General features: G+C 47.0%; 1 protein-coding gene across 1 annotated transcript in view; it reads left to right on the top strand.

The window, feature by feature from the left end:
• LOC135906634 (hemocyte protein-glutamine gamma-glutamyltransferase-like) overlaps nt 1-9,998 on the top strand; it is a 59,753-nt gene extending 49,755 nt beyond the window's left edge. Inside the window, exons 12-14 of the mRNA XM_065438120.2 lie at nt 4,063-4,217; nt 8,896-9,032; nt 9,802-9,998. Of these exons, the coding sequence (XP_065294192.1) occupies nt 4,063-4,217; nt 8,896-9,032; nt 9,802-9,943 (434 nt within the window). The 3' untranslated portion in view covers nt 9,944-9,998. The remainder of the gene's footprint in view (nt 1-4,062; nt 4,218-8,895; nt 9,033-9,801) is intronic.
• Nucleotides 9,999-17,768: the final 7,770 nt, after the last annotated feature.

Below are 17,768 nucleotides of genomic sequence, written 5' to 3'. Positions count from 1 at the left end.
TCACTACGGCATCCTTCATATCGTCGTTTTGCCCCCCCCCCCCCCGAAAAAATAAACATACGTTTCTTTTTTAATTTCGTATTTATATTAGGGAAGTACGAATATTCGATGTTTCGAATACGAATAGAATATTACCAACTATTCGTATTCTGTTGTATCCACCGCCATGCCCAGCCAGAATACGCCGTAGAGCCGGAGAACCGCGAAGTGAACAGCTCCAGCACAAGCCGTTTATTATTAGTCCGCTATCGATATATATAGATACAGAAGTACGTGGCGGCTAATCCGGCCAAGGCGCGTGCCTAGCGCCGTCTAGTTTTACACAAAACAACTATTAAATACCATGGTCTTCTTATTCGAAAATGAACTATTCGGCGTTTTCGAATATCAAAACTAATCAATATTTCGCAACCGACTGTCATAGTAGGGTGTCTGTTCTCCGGCAGCTAAACAAAGCACATTATCAGAAGTGAAACAAGGACAAAAGTTTTCGAAGCAATGCAGAAACAAAATGTTGCATGACACACCTGCCAACTTTCCCGGATTTTTTCGTAATGTATACAAAATTTGGCTCGTTTTACAATTTTACGAATGTTGCGTCAAATTTTACGAATTCTGTTCGAGGAAGTGCTGTTCTTGTCAACCTTCCGTTGAAAGTCTGCTGCTGAAAGGGCGCAAGAAGGGTGCTTGCTCTAAAACTCTAAAGAAAGCACCTGCTATACCCCCTCCCCCCTTCCCTCTCTTTCACTCGGTGGTGTGGAGCCTGCAGGTTTTTGCGAATTTTAACGTTCGCAGGTTGATCAATATGATAATACGTCTTGTTTTCGGTTTCGTGGCGCGAGCCTACGTGGCAACCTGCCAATTTTTGGTGTAGTCTGTGATTTAGTGTTTATTGCAGTCTAGTCATGTAGCAGTCAAGTATAGTTTATGCTACATCCGGTGATGCCTTCGGCACACAAGTCTTTCAGGAGCTGTTTCTATTCCAATTCTTCTGGAGCCAATTCACACAGCTATTCGCTCGTATATGCCATTGGCTGGCCGAATTCGCTTATGACATGTGCACGATCACCACTGGCTCGAATTCGCTCTTACGAAAAAAATTCTAGCTTAAGAGCTGTTTTTCCGAATGCGGGCCCTGATCTTTTTTCAACAACCGTGTATTTAGCGTTTTTGAGAAGCTAGTCATACCCCCAACCAACTAATCTTGGAAAACTTGTTTGCAACCAGGCTCTAAAGATGTTGAGAGGCTATTCGTGCAGTTTTCTTTTTTAATTGCAGTTAGTGATCTTGTGTTTAAAGTTGATCCTAATCCTCCGAGATAGCCGTCTGATTTTTTCACTAGTCAGTACAAGCATGGTACCTATAATTATACCGACATAAATATTCCTGCTGTAAAAAAATTGCGGCAGAACTCATCTCACGATGACTGTAGACGGTAATGTGGTTAGCATTCGAGCAATGTAGCGACACACCGTATTTCTGAAGTAACGTTTATCTAGCACCTGCAGTGGTGATTCTGAGACTTCCGTTACTGGGGCTATATGCGTCGTCGCACTTCGCTATGATACACGTTTGTCAAGGCCGCCCATGAGCATGTAGGCATGACAACGAGTGTATGACGCCGACGCAGTGACGACGATAAAATTACGAAGAAGGAATGATGTGGCTGGAACAACAAAGACGGTATGACGACAACCGGATGGCGCAGCTGGAAGGACGACAATGACACGACTGCGATGGCACGGCGATAACGGTATGACAACGGATGCGCAATCTCTGACGACGACGCACTGACGACTATATGATGGCATGACAACGGTGGTATAATCACGACTGAGTAACGACGGCGTGAATGCGACAGACTGACGAAGGAATGATGACGATAGATCGACGAAGGGAGTACGTCGAGAACGGCATGACGACAATTGGATGGCGTTAATTAAATTATGATGATCGCAAAGGGACAGCGTGACTCCGACGGCGTGACGACATCTGTAAGACGATGACTGCAACGACGATGGCGTCTCAACGGCGGCATGACGACAACTGTATGACGACGATGCAATGACGTCGGTGGAATGACAAGGGTACGTGGACAACGGGATGAGTACGAGTTTACGACGACAATTGCACGACCACGACTGTCTCACGAAGCCTGTCGATGGGGTGACGACGATGGCATGATAACGGGGGCATAATCACGACTCAATGGCGACAGCAGGATAACGATGGAATGACGAAAAAGGAATGACGTCGATGGAACAACGAGTGCAGTATGACGAGAACGGCATGACGACAATGGGATGACGTTAGTGAAGTGATGACGATCTTAAAACGACGATGTTAAATTAAAACGACAATGCCATGATGACAATTGCGCGACGATGATGGCGTGACGACGATGGCCGTGACGAGAGTCGGATGACGAAGTTAGGATGACGATGATAGAACTACAGCGACGGCATCACGACGACGGAGTGACAATGAATGCACGACGATGGCTGTATGACGCCGATGGCGTGATGACGTCGGCATGACCAGAATGGAATCACAAAGCTTGAATGACGACGACGGCATCAGTGACCCCGACGGCATCCATCCCGGCCACTAGCACATACCTAGTGGTTGAAGCTTTTAGACAACTTGGGACATTGGGTTGGCGTAGAAGGCGTGACAACAGCGGCATAAAGAATCAGAGCTGGAATGACGGCGCTGCAACGGTGGTCAGACAGACAGACAGACAGACAGACAGACAGACAGACAGACAGACAGACAGACAGACAGACAGACAGACAGACAGACAGACAGACAGACAGACAGACAGACAGACAGACAGACAGACAGACAGACAGAGAATGCTACTCGGAATAGTATATGCGTCTTCGTTTCACTTTTTGATATTCTATTTGATATTCGATAATTTCTATTCGTATTTAATTTTCTTTATTATATGGTATTTAGGGGGGTATAACCTGTTATTGTATTGGTATTTAGGAGCAGTCGCCTTTAAGAGGCGCCGGCTACTCCTTTTCACATAGAGATTTAAAAAGAAACGAATAAATCGTAACAAAAATAGGGACATCATAACAACACTAATTCCGGTAACATAAGTACACTAATGTCACACTATAACTGAAAGACATCTCCAAATCGTAAGAACACAAAGTCCAGTCCCGTAAGTAGACTAATGCCACACTAAATCAAAAGTGAACTCAGTAACACAGCAACACAGAATCCAATCACATATGTGCACTTAAGTAAACACGAAGTCCGGTCACTTAGCTAGACTAAAATAAGGGCACATAGGAAATCACGGATTAAATTCTTATGAAGTTACAGAAAACCAGGTATTGTATTGGCCAAAGTCGGGTAAAAGAAAAACATAGAATGCGCTATCCCATTTAAACACTCTATTCAATATTTTCTGAAACTATCGCTCGCTTCTAGAAATCTTCGAAGGGCCAGTAACGCTCATCTTTGCAATGAGTATGTTGGCCAAGGACCTAAGATCTTCCCGAGGCTGAAGGGCCTGCGATCTAAGGCCACTAAATCAAGTGCTAAGCGTCACCTGTGCGTGTCGTGTCACGGACATTCTAGCAGAAGATGTTGTACATCTTCATCAGCTTGGCCACAAGTGCATTCCGCACTATCAGCTCATGAAACTTTATGCAGGAAGTATTTTGTGTACGCGGTACTGAGACGCAGACGGTGAATCAGCGTTTCAAAAGTTCTGGTTGTATTTAGTGTGGACGGGACTTGAAATGGAAGCGATGGGTTAGTGTGAAATAAATCGGAAGATTTCGTGTTCTGATCAACCACGTCACTTTGTAATCACGGGCTGATATCCTTCTCAGTATGCGGCGCGATTCGCCTTGTGCTAGTGGGAGACCATGTTGGGCGATTCGTATTTGGTTAGTAATCGATAAAGTTTACATTCGCCCACCTGTAATTTTAATATTAGCGCGCTAGCGCTTTGGAAAACTGCGTTATTAGCAGCTGGTCGTACCAGACAGTGACATGGTGACATTTTCGTTTCTGCGCATTGCTCGCCTCCCTTCGCAGAGCAAATGTTCCACGTCACCGCCCAGCCACAAGACTACATCAAGACGCTCCGCGGTGGGTGCATGATCACCATAGAGGCAACTCTCAAGTACAACAACGACTTGGCCTACGCAAGGAGCGTCGCCACTATACAGTTACCCAAGCTCAAAGTCGATGTAAGTCTTTTATCGAGTCGATGGTCCACTGCTACAGGCTCAGACAGAAACTACGCCCAGGCAGGATTGCGATTTTAGCACGTATTAAATGCGGAAGCGCTGTCATGGGGCATCTACTGATTCAGTTTTTTTTATTATTCTTTTCTTTTCTTCATGTAGAAGTAAAGATAACATTCTAGCTGCCACTGATGAAAAATTAATAATTTTTGGCCTCCTTCCCCGAATATTTTACATAACTAGTAAAAAATCGCAGTCTTGAAATTTTCGATTACCACTCATACAACTCCGACATTCCGCAATAAGCATAATGTTGCAGGCGCTTCATTTAACTTTAAAAACAGGTCAATTTGACTTACTATACTTCACCTTAAAGCCGACCAAAGTTCTAGGAATGGGTCTTTGCAAGACTTCTGTCACCAAGGCAAAACGAAAATTGTGTAAAAGGTAATTTAACAAAATGATGCCGCACATTTAGCACCCTTTTACTAGGTTAACCTCACACAATTGTAATATCGATTTTTGTTGACGAGTTACATATTTGTGAAGAAGACCAAAAACAATCATGTGAACCGAGGGACTCGATTTTTCGTTAGTTACAGCCCATGATGCCAACAGGCAATGAAGCCAAGGAAAGGGTAGGAGAAATACCTGCTCTAGTGCTTAAATTGAGATGTAGAAATAATAACAAACATGAAAATGAAAGTTGACGAAAAGGCAATTTTGCACAGATGGGAGCCGAACCCACATTTACCGCATTACGCTTGCGGTGCTCTGCCGTTAAGCTACAGAGGCATCTGTTCCCTTGTCCAGTTCCTTCGGTATTTGTGTATGTGCACTAGCCATAGTCCTGATTGGATTGGACAAACATTGATAAAGGCCCTGCAGGACGCACGTCAGCGCAGTGGGCGCTGATGTTCGTTTTTGACATTTATTGGCATCCCCTTTGAAACAGGGTGGTGACAAACAGTCACCTAGCCTGCTTGAGTTAGTCACCTAGCCTGCTTTTCATTCCAGCATTTTCGTATACAACCCCTTAATCTTCCTTTATCTTCCTCAAAACTTCTCTATCTACCTTGTACCACTATCGATACCTGTAACGGATCCGGTCGCATCAATCTCTTCCTTGCTTTTTTTTTCACAAATACTTTAAACGTGTCTTGTTTATCTAGACTGCTGACCGGTTGATGATTCCATCCACTTTAAATCCCAGCGCTTGTAGAAGGTGTACGTTACCTACAGTTCTCACTGGGTGAATCTCTTCGCGTTCCACTAGGATGTGCTGAGTTGTCTCCGGATTTTCGCTCCGGCATACACATGCCTCATCTTGCTGCGAATGTTTGCTCCGGTATGTTTTTGTCCTTGGGCAACCAACTCGAGCCCCCGAATAGCAAGGCACTGCCGTTTGTGTTATCGTACAGATTTTCCCCGCTAATTCCTTTCTTCCTATTCTTGTAAATCTCCCGGTCTTCTGTGTTTTCATTCATTGCATACGATTCGCTGTCTCTGTTTCTCTCAATTTCTTTTTTGGTGACTTCTGGGAGTGTTAAACAGTGACACTCACGGCCATGGCGGCAGATTGGAACAACTTAGGAATAGACAGCGAGCCAGTAAACTCTCGTATTCTAGCTCACTGCATCAAGGCTGCCCAAGTCGAGACCCCCGCTGACCTTTTAAACGTTACGCGCCAAATTTTGGAGTTCTGTCTCTTTTTTTTGAATTTTAATGAACAAATTGAGGATAAATTCAAAGTTCTTCGGTCAGTACAATGGCACTCATATATCTCATTTTCAACACATTTCGTTCAGATAGGCTCACCTAACACCTAATCGGAGACGTTCTGCGCATCCCCCTCATTTGGACATGCCGTAGTTGAGCCAGGATTAATGCATCTCCTTAAAGGGGCCATGACACGGCCGTCCAATAGTTCTCTGTTTATATTCGTAACTGAGAGTAGAGGGTCCAATATGGTTAAACACCCAAAAAATAAATTGCGCTCTCGGCGCATATTTTTTAACCCGAAATTTCAATTTGAAATCGCTGCCGCTCAACTACTTCCACCGACATCAACCGCCATTTTGGCAAGGCTATGTGACGTCAGGAACTGCAACGGCCACCTCTGTGTCGTCTGTTTTGAAACAGTTTGAGACCACGTCGGACGTCTTTCTCCACAAGCTCTAGCACCCAGCAGCGTAGGAACGGCGTCGCCGCTGAATTGTGCACGCAATTCCTTCACTTGCGCGAAAAAAAGCAGCAGTAAACCGCAGAGATGCGCCGAAACCATGGAGGAAGGAAAAATATAGAAAGGAGCATTACGGCACGCAGCCAGCCTTGGCAAGCGGAGGCTCTTTTGAGGCCAAAGTGGTGGCCCTACACGTGACCTCTTGCGTCGAGGTCACGGAGCAAGAATCGAGATTTGGTGGGGGGTTTGGTTCCCAGAAGCTATGGCAGTAGTTTTTATTCGGTGCGCGCTTGTTGAGCTGCACTTCCATGGTTCTGCCAGCAGAGCGGGAACGCTAAAACCAACAGCTCACTTTGACGTGCGATCACGTGTTGGGCCACCAAATATGGCTTCAATCTTTTTCCTTCCTCCATGACCGAAACGCAACATGTAAAAACGAAGCGACGTATGGCGGCCATAGCATATTCAGAGCTCCTGCAATCACTTCCGGTGCGTGCAATGAACAAAATGGCCGTCGAAACTAGCTTCTCTTACCCAAGAGAGCAGTTTCCGGAGGTGACTATTTCGTCACCACTCAGTGTCGCCAGACTGCTTTACCGTTCAACTGCGACATTTAAAAAATTCGAATACGAATTATTTACTCCATCGAATGCACTCCAGCTTGCTGTGGGACACGTAAGGTTTCACACACGTGCATAATTTAAGCTCGAAAATTTGGTGGCATGCCCCCTCCCGCCCTGTTAAGGGTCCGCGAAATACTTCTGTCGAACCTAGACTTGTCCTTGGGTATTGTTTTGTTCATTCTTCATTTGGGCGCGTATTCCCTAAACATGTTCTTGCGTTAGAACTGTTCGCGTTCCCATCCAACTGTGATGTGGGACATATTATTAGCGAAGGCAGTTGGACAATGCCAGACTTCCCTTACGAACAAAAATCTTCGCTTTCATTCTATAAGGAAATAGATATATAAAAATTATGGGGTTTTACGTGCCAAAACCACTTTCTGATTATGAGGCACGCCGTAGTGGAGGGCTCCGGAAATTTCGACCGCCTGGGGTTCTTTAACGTGCACCTAAATCTAAATACACGCGTGTTTTCGCATTTCGCCCCCATCGAAATGCGGCCGCCGTGGCCGGGATTCGATCCCGCGACCTCGTGCTCAGCACCCCAACACCAAGAGAATAGATCGGCTGGGTGCCCCCAGCACCTACTGGTGGCGCAAGGAGCGCCGTCAGCCACGCGTTCCATTCGTATCGCGTTTCAATTGCTGAGCACTCTACATCAATTTTTCTACGATATCGAATGGATTCCTTAACGAAAAACATCTCGTCTTTCTCTACTGTTCCCTGTAGATCAGCTGTGTATGTTCCGTGATAGATTCGCAACGTTTCTTTAGAGGAGTATACTATTTTGCATTCACAAGTAATTCATTCTATCGAATAATTTACAAGGCATAATATGCATATCGCGATTATTCGAAAGCACTAAAGCTAAATAATATTTGGGCAATAACATTCATTACGGGTAGTTGTTATTACCGTTAAAAGCAGTTGCCTTTGTTTGTCGTATCCTGACAAAAGTTGAACAATACAAATTAAAGACTAACTGAGAGTAATTATTGTCGCTGTACGAATCTGTCATCGCAAATAAGCCTTAAGAAGATAAGAACTTACACGCATCCCCCCGCCTAAATCCAAATATTCAGGAACAAACCAGTGTATACCGATATAGAGCTAAGAAAATATGGTGCGGATGTGCGGACATGTCTACTCTCGGCTGCTGCCAGACGTACCTTTCCGGAGCACGCAAACATCGCGCCGGTGTTAGCGCTCACGTCGCCATATCATCCAGAACCTACTGCAATGACAGTTGAATTAGGCATGAATTTTACGAAAGCAAACGTTCCTTAGGCACCTGCCTATATATGAATCAGAGTGAAAGCGTTTTAACCGAAATAACGGCAAGCCGTTGTAAACTTTCTGTTGCTAACGTTGGCTCATTACAGCTTAGCCCGACTGTCAAAATAGAAGTGATGCAGATAGTAACAATTTCTCGGGCGAGGCCACTTAAGATACACCGCCAGTGCAAAAGACTTGAAAAGAACTTACTAAAGCGAATGAGGTGCGGCGTACCGTTGTCTTTCAGTGGATATCGGAACATATATATGGAAATAGTGCTACTGGTGCATCAGCGCGGCAGGCACATTAAGAGAGTACGACTATTGCACTCCCTACAACTACATCTGAAATACGTCGCATATCAAGCCGAGAAAGCATGGTTCGATGAAATTGATGACTTCTGATCTTTATTGTATGGATCTCTTTATTGAATTACATACACCAATAGAGCTGAACGGGTGTCTAGAAACACTAATTTACCGTCTGCGACTGCATTCAGCTTTCACAAAATAGATTCTACATCGCACTGGCCGTGTTGAAAACTCTCGCTTTTTTCGTATTCCTCTTGACGCCGCAAAAAGTTTCCTACGTTTTTCGGCAGCTGACTCCGGTCGGACGGAACGGAGAGGTCTACTACAACGTGTCGATGAGAAACCCGCTGGCTATTCCACTCACGAGCTGCGAGCTTGCCGTGGAACTTCCGGGCTCTACGCGGTTCCTTACACCCACTCCCGCTGGGTAAGTACCAAGACAGATGGTATAGCTCAGTCCAGTCAAAACATCACCAAAGTCTCGAGATCAGCCATTAAGAGTGTCGAATACACTGGCTGGTCGGCTTGACGTGGCGGACGGGAGTCTATATAGTAATTCAAATTGGACGAGTTGGTACCAGATCATTTTAGAATAGGTGCGTAAACGAGCTATAAAACAAAGAAGGAAGGCGGGACAAGTGCGTCTTCCTGCTTCGCATTGTTTCTCGTTCTACGCACCTATTCTCAAACGGTAGTAATTCACAGCAACCCGCGTACATCAACAAATTTGTGCAAAATACGCCCTCAAAAATAATGGGTCCGCCATGCTCACCTGCTTCACAGATTTAAGATGAGGTGCGATCTCGTACGGAGATTAGGCCAGTGATGAGAACTTCGATCCCCTCGCGAACCTGAAAACGTCTTTTTTGTACGTCTATGTTTAAGTAGTTCACTTCAATTACAAAAATATACAGTTATTAATCTCCGTGCGCAAGTGCTACTTCGAAAGATAAGCTAAAAAATGCTTTACGCAATTGTCTCCACGAAGTTAAGCTTTCAGCGGTTCTTCGGCAACATTATGGGCAGCGCGTTTGGGCGGCGCAGCATCGGAAAGCAGCACTATGGCCCTCACTTCCTCCGCCACTATACAACGTCTCTGACCGTCGTGCGAATGCAGACGAAAGCTCGACGTCCTAGCAAATAATAATTCTAGTGCTCGCGTGAGGGCGCCACAGGTTTTGTTTGTTCTGGCGCAGGTCGGTCGAGCCCTTCGGTGTCTTCTTCAGGAGCGGCAGCATCGTCCGAACGTCAGTGTACACGCGCGAGTTCAACGCGGCCTTCCACTGCCACGAGATGCCCATGATGAACGGATACCGCATCCTGCAGGCGACCTCGTGACCTCACGCTTTGCAACAGCTCCAGTGTCAGGGAATAAAACCAAAATATCGACAAAGCTGCGCACGTTTGCATTTATCCCTGACAAATGTCTAACTTCTGTGTCCGGAAAGCGTCGGGTACACCTCACGCTGCTGGCGTCAGCCTATCTGGGATTGGTTTTTCCTGTTGACACAAGTGGCGAGAGAGGTCACTTTGCAAGATAGCGGGAGGTACCAGGCCCGCTATATGTGCCGGCCTTGCGACCTCAAATGGGAACCCCTGACGCGTGATACAAAGGGAGTTTTCTTTTATATAGAATTTATGTATTATATATAAATGAGGAGGTGCTGAGCCCAGCTCTACAACTCTTCGAAAGGGAACTTACCCTGCCTCGACTGCTTGTTTCACCAGACCAAACAGGTAGTAGGCCGTAATGGACTACTTATCCTATGTGACTTCAACGCTGCGCATGCCGCGTGGAGCTACACCAGAAACACGCCTATAAGCACAACACTATACAACGTCATGCAGCAGGATCAACTCGCCGTTCTCACTGATTCGCAACACTTTACAAGAGTGTGCAACAACATCAATCGATAGATGTGTCCTGACTAAACACTAGCCTAGCGACTCCCGCACGCCGAATGGTGCAACACAAATGTGACGCTAGACAGCGATATCGCTGCAAACTTCATACCACAATATATACAAGAAACTTCCCACACCGAAGAATCTGCACCACCAAGCTAACAGACTGGAGAGCCTTTAGACAAGATCGTCTGATCACTGGTCTTACCAACGTCGAGAACCTTAAGGAATGACTCAAAGGTATCCAACCACAATTGATAAACACTGCAAACACATAGCCCTCACCACCGAAAACCCAGCGGTTGATCCACACCTTCTACACCTTTGGGAAGTCTCACATTGTCTCGCCAAAAGATGGTGCCGACAGAAATACAACAGACGTTAGAAACTGCGCATCGCAACCCTCACGGCAGACGCTGAGAAATACGCCGACCATCTCGCACGACAGAACTGGGGTTAGGTGTGCACTGCTCTACAAGGTACTCTGGGCATAACCAAGAGATGGCATATTATCCGGCACCTTCTCGATGCCACTAAAAACTAACGGGACAGCCAGCACACCATGAAGCGAATTCTTCACGAATACCATGGAACCAACAACCAACTCCTTCAAGACCTTAAAGACAAGTACATCAGACATCCATGAACAAAAGTCGAAACCTCTCCCGAGTACACGGGGTGTCCAAATGAGAGACTAGACCTGTGAACAAGCTTACTCCCAACACGACACCTGGCAGCGATTGAATCACCAATTAACTCATCCGGAACCTAGAATACGACTCCCTGCAGGCCATACTCGATCTTCTTAAATTGGGAGACGATAGCTTACTTGCAGAATGGAAGCACGCCGAAACTGCGTGAATTCCCAAACCGTGTAAAACGCCCTGTGTCAGCGACCTACACCCCATATCACTGACATCCTGTCTGGAACACATTGTCCACGAAAGACTGCAACATCACAAAGAGGACCAGCATCTCTTCCCAAACACAACGTTTGGTTTCGGCCCCAATCTTTTCACCCAACATATCCTACTTTAACGGAAGGAAGAATTCCTCGACCGCGTCACACCCAATAGCCCAAAAGTCATTCTTGCCTTATGCATGAATATGCCCAGTATGCATCAATGGTCAGCTTATCTCCTACATGAGAAATCACCGGTTTTTGGGCGTCATTATAGGCCGGGACCTCACTTGGAGCCCTCAGGTTGCCCACTTAAAGAAGAAGCTCACATCTATTGTTGACGTCTTCAAGTTCATCGCCGGCAAAACATGGGGATCGTCAGTGGGCTCCATGCTATAGTTATATCGAGCACTTTTCATTGGATTCCTACGCTATAGCTCTCCCGTGCTTGCTAAAACATGCAAGTCACATCTTCGAGAACTTCAGAGCGTGCAGGCGCAGGCACTACGTGTTTGCCTAGGCCTTCCGCGGAGCGCCTCAACAGCAGGAACAATTATAATGGCTCAAGATCATCCGATCACGACTTACATTAGCACCGAAACGCTTAGAGCTCATGTTCGTCATGTTTCACGGATACAGTCAAGCTCTCTTGCGTTCCTGCCAGAACGACGACTACAGGCGTCCTTCTCCAACAAGGTCAGCATCCATCGTTCCTCCTTACTATCAGGATTCATACCCTCAGCACGTTCAACCTCAGCTTTGTGGTGTTTAAAACAACCTCAAGTGCGTCTTACGGTTCCAGGGATAAGAAGGAAGACCAACCTGCCTACCTTGATCTTGAAGCAAACAGCTCTGGATTGTTTGTACACTTTCTACTTTGATCGAGTCCACATATATACGTATGGCTCTTCCACTCAAACCAGCTACACCAGCGCAGTGGTTATACCATCACGATCACTAAGCATCCAATACAAGATTTCTCACTTGACAACATCGACTGGTTCGGAGCTTGTTGCCCTCCGAGGTGCCGTTGATTATATTAATAATCAACCGGCTAATCGGTGGGCAATATTCTGCGATTCGAAGGCGGCCTTAGAATGTCTTCTGTCATCTCTTCGTCGCGGGTCAGGTGAACAATTTGTGTCGGAGATACGAGAAATGCACCATCACATGATCGCGAAAGGACACGACGTCGTGTTTCAGTGGTTGCCTGGTCACTGCGGTATCTCCGGCAACGACCTCGCTGATGAATCTGCTAGGAAAGCACACGAAAAAGCAACCCTTGTTTCTATACCTTTATCGCGGACCGACGCAGCCCAACACTTAGGCAAACTAGCGCACTCTTTGACAATGGAGAAGTGGCACACACCTGAATTTACTCAACATCGATTGCATTCCCTCGATCCCTGCTGTTACCAGGTCTTCCGCGAAATGAGGAAACAGTGCTGTGCCGCTTACGTTTGGGCGTCGCATTCACCAGTGCATATGCATTTTTGATTGGAATGGCCGATAGCGCTGAGTGCAATGCCTGCGGTGTCGAGGAAACCATAGAACACCTACTGTACTACTGCCCATCTTTTGAAAATGAAAGGCAAGACCTCTGCACAGCTCTCAATCAGCTAGATGGAAAGCCGCTCAGCTTGAACAAGATCTTGGGACTATGGCCTCGCATATCGCAGCTACAAAAGGCCACAAAAGCGCTGCTGCGATATTTGAAAGCTACCGGATTGAGTCAGCGACTGTGATTCGGACGGAGTGACCGCTGATATCCCCAGTGGACTTTCTCTTCTTTTAATCTTTCCGTCCCCCTTTCCCTTTCCCAAGTGTAGGGTAGCCAACCGGGCTCAGTCCTGGTTAACCTCCCTATCTTTCATTTATCATTCTCTCTCTCTCTCTCTTGCCTTAGATCTCAAGGGAGTTTTTGACAACGTCGCAAACCATGCCATTCTGGAGAACTGGACAAACACCAACTGCGGAGTACACACGTACGACTACGATACACCAAGGACTTCCTTACCAACCGTACAGCCATCATTAGCATCGACAACTTGCGAACGCCACCTGTCCGCCCACCCAACCAGGGTACACCGAAAGGCGCAATGCTCTCATAAGTACTCTTCAGCATCGCCATGATTGGACTACCGCCACAACTAAGTGCCATCCCAGGCATCAAGCACGCCCTATATGCGGATGACATTACTATATGGACAACGGGTCGCTCCGTGGGTGCACAACAAGCTGCCCAACAGAAAAATCGGAACTCCTCACCCTAACGCGTAAAGCGCGAGGAAAAACGGACCCGATACCGACCGATAGTACACTCCACATAGGCACCAACTAAATCACCGGGGTGAGCAAACCCAATGTCATTGGCCTGCTCATGCAGACCGATGGTGATACGGGCCATACTCTCCAGCGTTAAAACACTCCACCATTCAGGTACTTCGTATGGTCTGTCGCATCCCCAACAGGGAGCGTGGCCTCAAGGAGTATGACATCCTGCGACTCGTACAAGCCCTCATCATCAGTAACCTAGTATATTTCATCCATTATTTTCTATGAGGACAGTAGACCTCAACGCCCTCGACGTAACCTTGCGAACAACCTACAAGCAGGCGTTTAGACTGCCACCAAGAACAGCAACATTCCGACTAGAAGCGCTTGGAGTTCAGAATACTGCCGAAGAACTTATCGAGGCTCCACTTGTTATTCAATAGGAAGCACTACAACGATGCACAACCGGACGACACATCCCTCCACTACTAGGATATCCCCTACACACTTCTCACCCATCTCAGAACCATGCACCACTCAGAACCACGCGTGGATGCCGCTACCATTTCACCACTCTCAGCGCACGCTCTGAGCGCAGTAGGTGGTGGGAGAAAAGGAATTGTTGCAGCCGCGGTACGACATCACTGAAACGGAGGAGATTGCCATTGCACTAGCTTTAGTACCGCGACAGCAATGGCACTGCGTTATCCTTCTTTTTGTCAGAATCCCAAGCAGTAGGCCGAAACTACGCCAGTGACAAGACTTCTAACAATCCTCATCACATACTCCACTCACTACGAACACCAACCCGATCCATCGTTCTCCTGTGGACTCCGGGTCACGAGTCTCTATGCGGCAATCAGCAGGCACACGCCTGCGCCCGAGCGCACGCCATCCGGGCACTGCAGATAGAGACCCTGGCCGAGACTTACCTGGAGCCTTTACCGCTTACCTAAATTCCTATCCTACAACAATATCGCTTAACCAGCCGCAACCTACCAACCCCACACAAAACACTCACTCGCTAAGAGGCTGTGGCCTGACGAATACTTCAGACTAATACTTATCCCCCTCTTAGGCCTCTACCATACCATCCATCCCGCGATATACTCATATAGAAGTCCCCACTGTGATGAATACGCGTCCTTATATAATACAATGTAGGCATGGGCACATACACCCAACATTCCACCCCACCTCCACCCACCCCTGACCAGTGGGAAGCAGCGATGGCCGGCTCAGATCCGCAAGGCCACCTCCGGCTGGTAGAGCGGGCATAGCAGGCAATTGCTGCTGCAGGGCTTGTGGACTATTTAAGGAGCCTACCCACCGGCGAGCGAAGAAGCACGAAAAGCTTCAACGCCCGTTGTCTTTTCAATAAATGTTTTGTACTACTACTACTACTTGAGCCCAGCTAAATTCGAGACTTGCTACAAAACGTATCTCCTGACACGTGACATAAAGTGAGTTTTCTTATTATTTTTCTTTTATTATGGATGAGACACGTTGACACCTCGTAGGAGTCGCCGGCTACGTCTCTGCTCCAAAGTGTCATAAAATAATATAAAGACGCTTTGCAAGGAATTAATCCATAGGAAGATACAAAAGCTCCCAAGAGTTCGTAAGAACATTTCACGAGGCGTGAATATGCGGCATGAGACAATCCACAGCAACATATGTTTGGATGGGATGATATTTGGCGAGCCCGAAATGTCATCTTCATAATTTGATCCATTCCTAAAGAGTCAAGTGCCTCAAAAGTTTACCGCTTTGAGGCGACATTGTTGTAGCGCCACTGGCTCAGGGTGCCATTTACAAAGGCCAACTCGTTACGAATCGGAATCAGGGATACGCCCACATGCGGCTCTTGTGAAGCGAACAGAAGCGACTGAATACATTTTGTGTCTCTCTCCCCGGCACGACATGGAGCGTGAACCACTCCGCGCAGCATTGAACCGGCTGGACACTAGGCCATTTTTGGAAATGGTTATCCTTGAACCATGGCTGTGCGCGTCGATGACACAGGAAGCCCACAAATGCGTTATTGCAATTGCAATACCTCAAGTCGACAGGTCTTAGAGACCGTTTATAGAGTCGGTGCGCACCCTCAAATGTTGTCCCTCTGTCCTCTCTTTCCTCTCTGTCTTTTCATTTCTCTGTCTCTTTCTCCAGTGCAAACAGGACGTTCCTTCCATGCCTTTCTGTCCGTCCGTCCGTCCGTCCGTCCGTCTGTCTGTCTGTCTGTCTGTCTGTCTGTCTGTCTGTCTGTCTGTCTGTCTGTCTGTCTGTCTGTCTGTCTGTCCCTCTGTCTGTCTGTCCGTCCGTCCGTCCGTCCGTCCGTCCGTCCGTCCGTCTCTCTGTCTGTCTGTCTGTCTGTCTGTCTGTCTGTCTGTCTGTCTGTCTGTCTGTCTGTCTGTCTGTCTGTCCGTCTGTCTGTCTGTCTGTCCCTCTGTCTGTCCCTCTGTCTGTCTGTCCGTCCGTCCGTCCGTCCATCCGTCCGTCCGTCCGTCCGTCCGTCCGTCTGTCTGTCTGTCTGTCTGTCTGTCTGTCTGTCTGTCTGTCTGTCTGTCTGTCTGTCTGTCTGTCTGTCTGTCTGTCTAATCTCTTTCGAGAGAGAGAAAGAGAGAGAGTCATGACAAAGCTATACCGCACCAGAACACAAGTTCAGCTGAGCTTCTTGGGAGAAAAAAAGAAAATGTCTTTCGTCCACCGGTCGTCTTCGTCGTCACAGGAAAAAGCAAATAATTCCAGATAGGTTTGCAACTGCCTCCGGGAAGTACAGAACGACAGCCTGTCTCAGACACACGCAGAAAGTAAAAATAGAAGGAAATTGACCAAGGTGCGTCCGTTGGGATTGACCGTCATGATAAAAGCATCAAAACGTTAGTGGCATCGCTACTCACTTGGAAGGTCCAAGAACGACCGATTGGACTATAGTCGGTGGAACCACATAGACCAAGCACTGACTTTGCAACAAAGCACGACGCCAAGCGCCAAGCGCCAGTATTACGCTATCAAAGCGCTAACATTGATACAGCGAGCGTAAAATCTCCTCGTGTACACCCTTGAGCAAAAGTATATGAGCCAGGGATTGCACCATAACGCCAATTTTTTCCTCTGCCTGTGAATGCAACTTGAAATTCAGGGCTGCACTCCAAAGTTGGCACTGCGAACTTACCAGTGTACTCGTCGATTTCAGGTTATGCATGTTAATTACAATGAAATTTCTTTTTTTTTCGGTGACCCTGTGGCCCGTATACTTTTGCTCACGGGTGTACATTTCAGCATTACCGCCAACATTCTATTTCGGACCCAACAGGGAGTAATCTCACCGAGGGTTGGGTCAAAAAGACAGAAGAAAAAGAGTCCGTGGGCACATCAAGCGAACGCGCTACAGATGAAGAGCAATTACAGCCAATCTGTTGTGCATAGTTCTCACACGCAAGATTGTTGTACTCACTGGTTCACGCTACACGAAGCTGAAGCGATCGTCCACGTCCTTATTCGTGTAAGCCTCGCATGTACAGTTGCAACGACAAATGCTGAAAAATGAATAAAACGGCAAAAGCGTGCAGACGCATGCAATCAGTATTTAAGATGCACCCCGGTAAAAGCTAGTTGACGTGCTTTAGTCGAAAGAGCCGAAACAAGGACAGCACGTGAGCTGGCCTGCATTGTACTTTGTCTACTTTCTTGCCGCGAACACAATTCGCGAACACAACTTACCAGCGTACCTCGTAAACCGCGTTCTCACTTCACCTCTAACAAAAGCTTGAAAGGTGCGGCAAGCGCATACGCAGTCAGCAAGGATTCGAGCAGCAAACTAAGCAACAGACGCTTTGTGCAGGGACGTGCACTCCATATCTTAAAGCCTCCAACGACCGCGGACATGCGTGTTTTCACGCGCTTGTTTCTCTGCCTCGTTTCCTTCCCTACTGCTCCTTTCTCTGTTTTTTTTTTCTCTATACATGTCACTTCAGCACTTCTAGCGATCGTGTTTACGATTCTATTCACAGCGCCGAACTCGTACGCACGACGTCCGAAAGAGTGCATAAAGTTGTTCACTTCCAAGGCTCGTAATTT

Source organism: Dermacentor albipictus, chromosome 1 (genome assembly GCF_038994185.2).
Source record: "Dermacentor albipictus isolate Rhodes 1998 colony chromosome 1, USDA_Dalb.pri_finalv2, whole genome shotgun sequence".
Taxonomy (NCBI): Eukaryota; Metazoa; Arthropoda; class Arachnida; order Ixodida; family Ixodidae; genus Dermacentor; species Dermacentor albipictus.
This window is presented reverse-complemented; position numbering and strand designations above follow the sequence as displayed.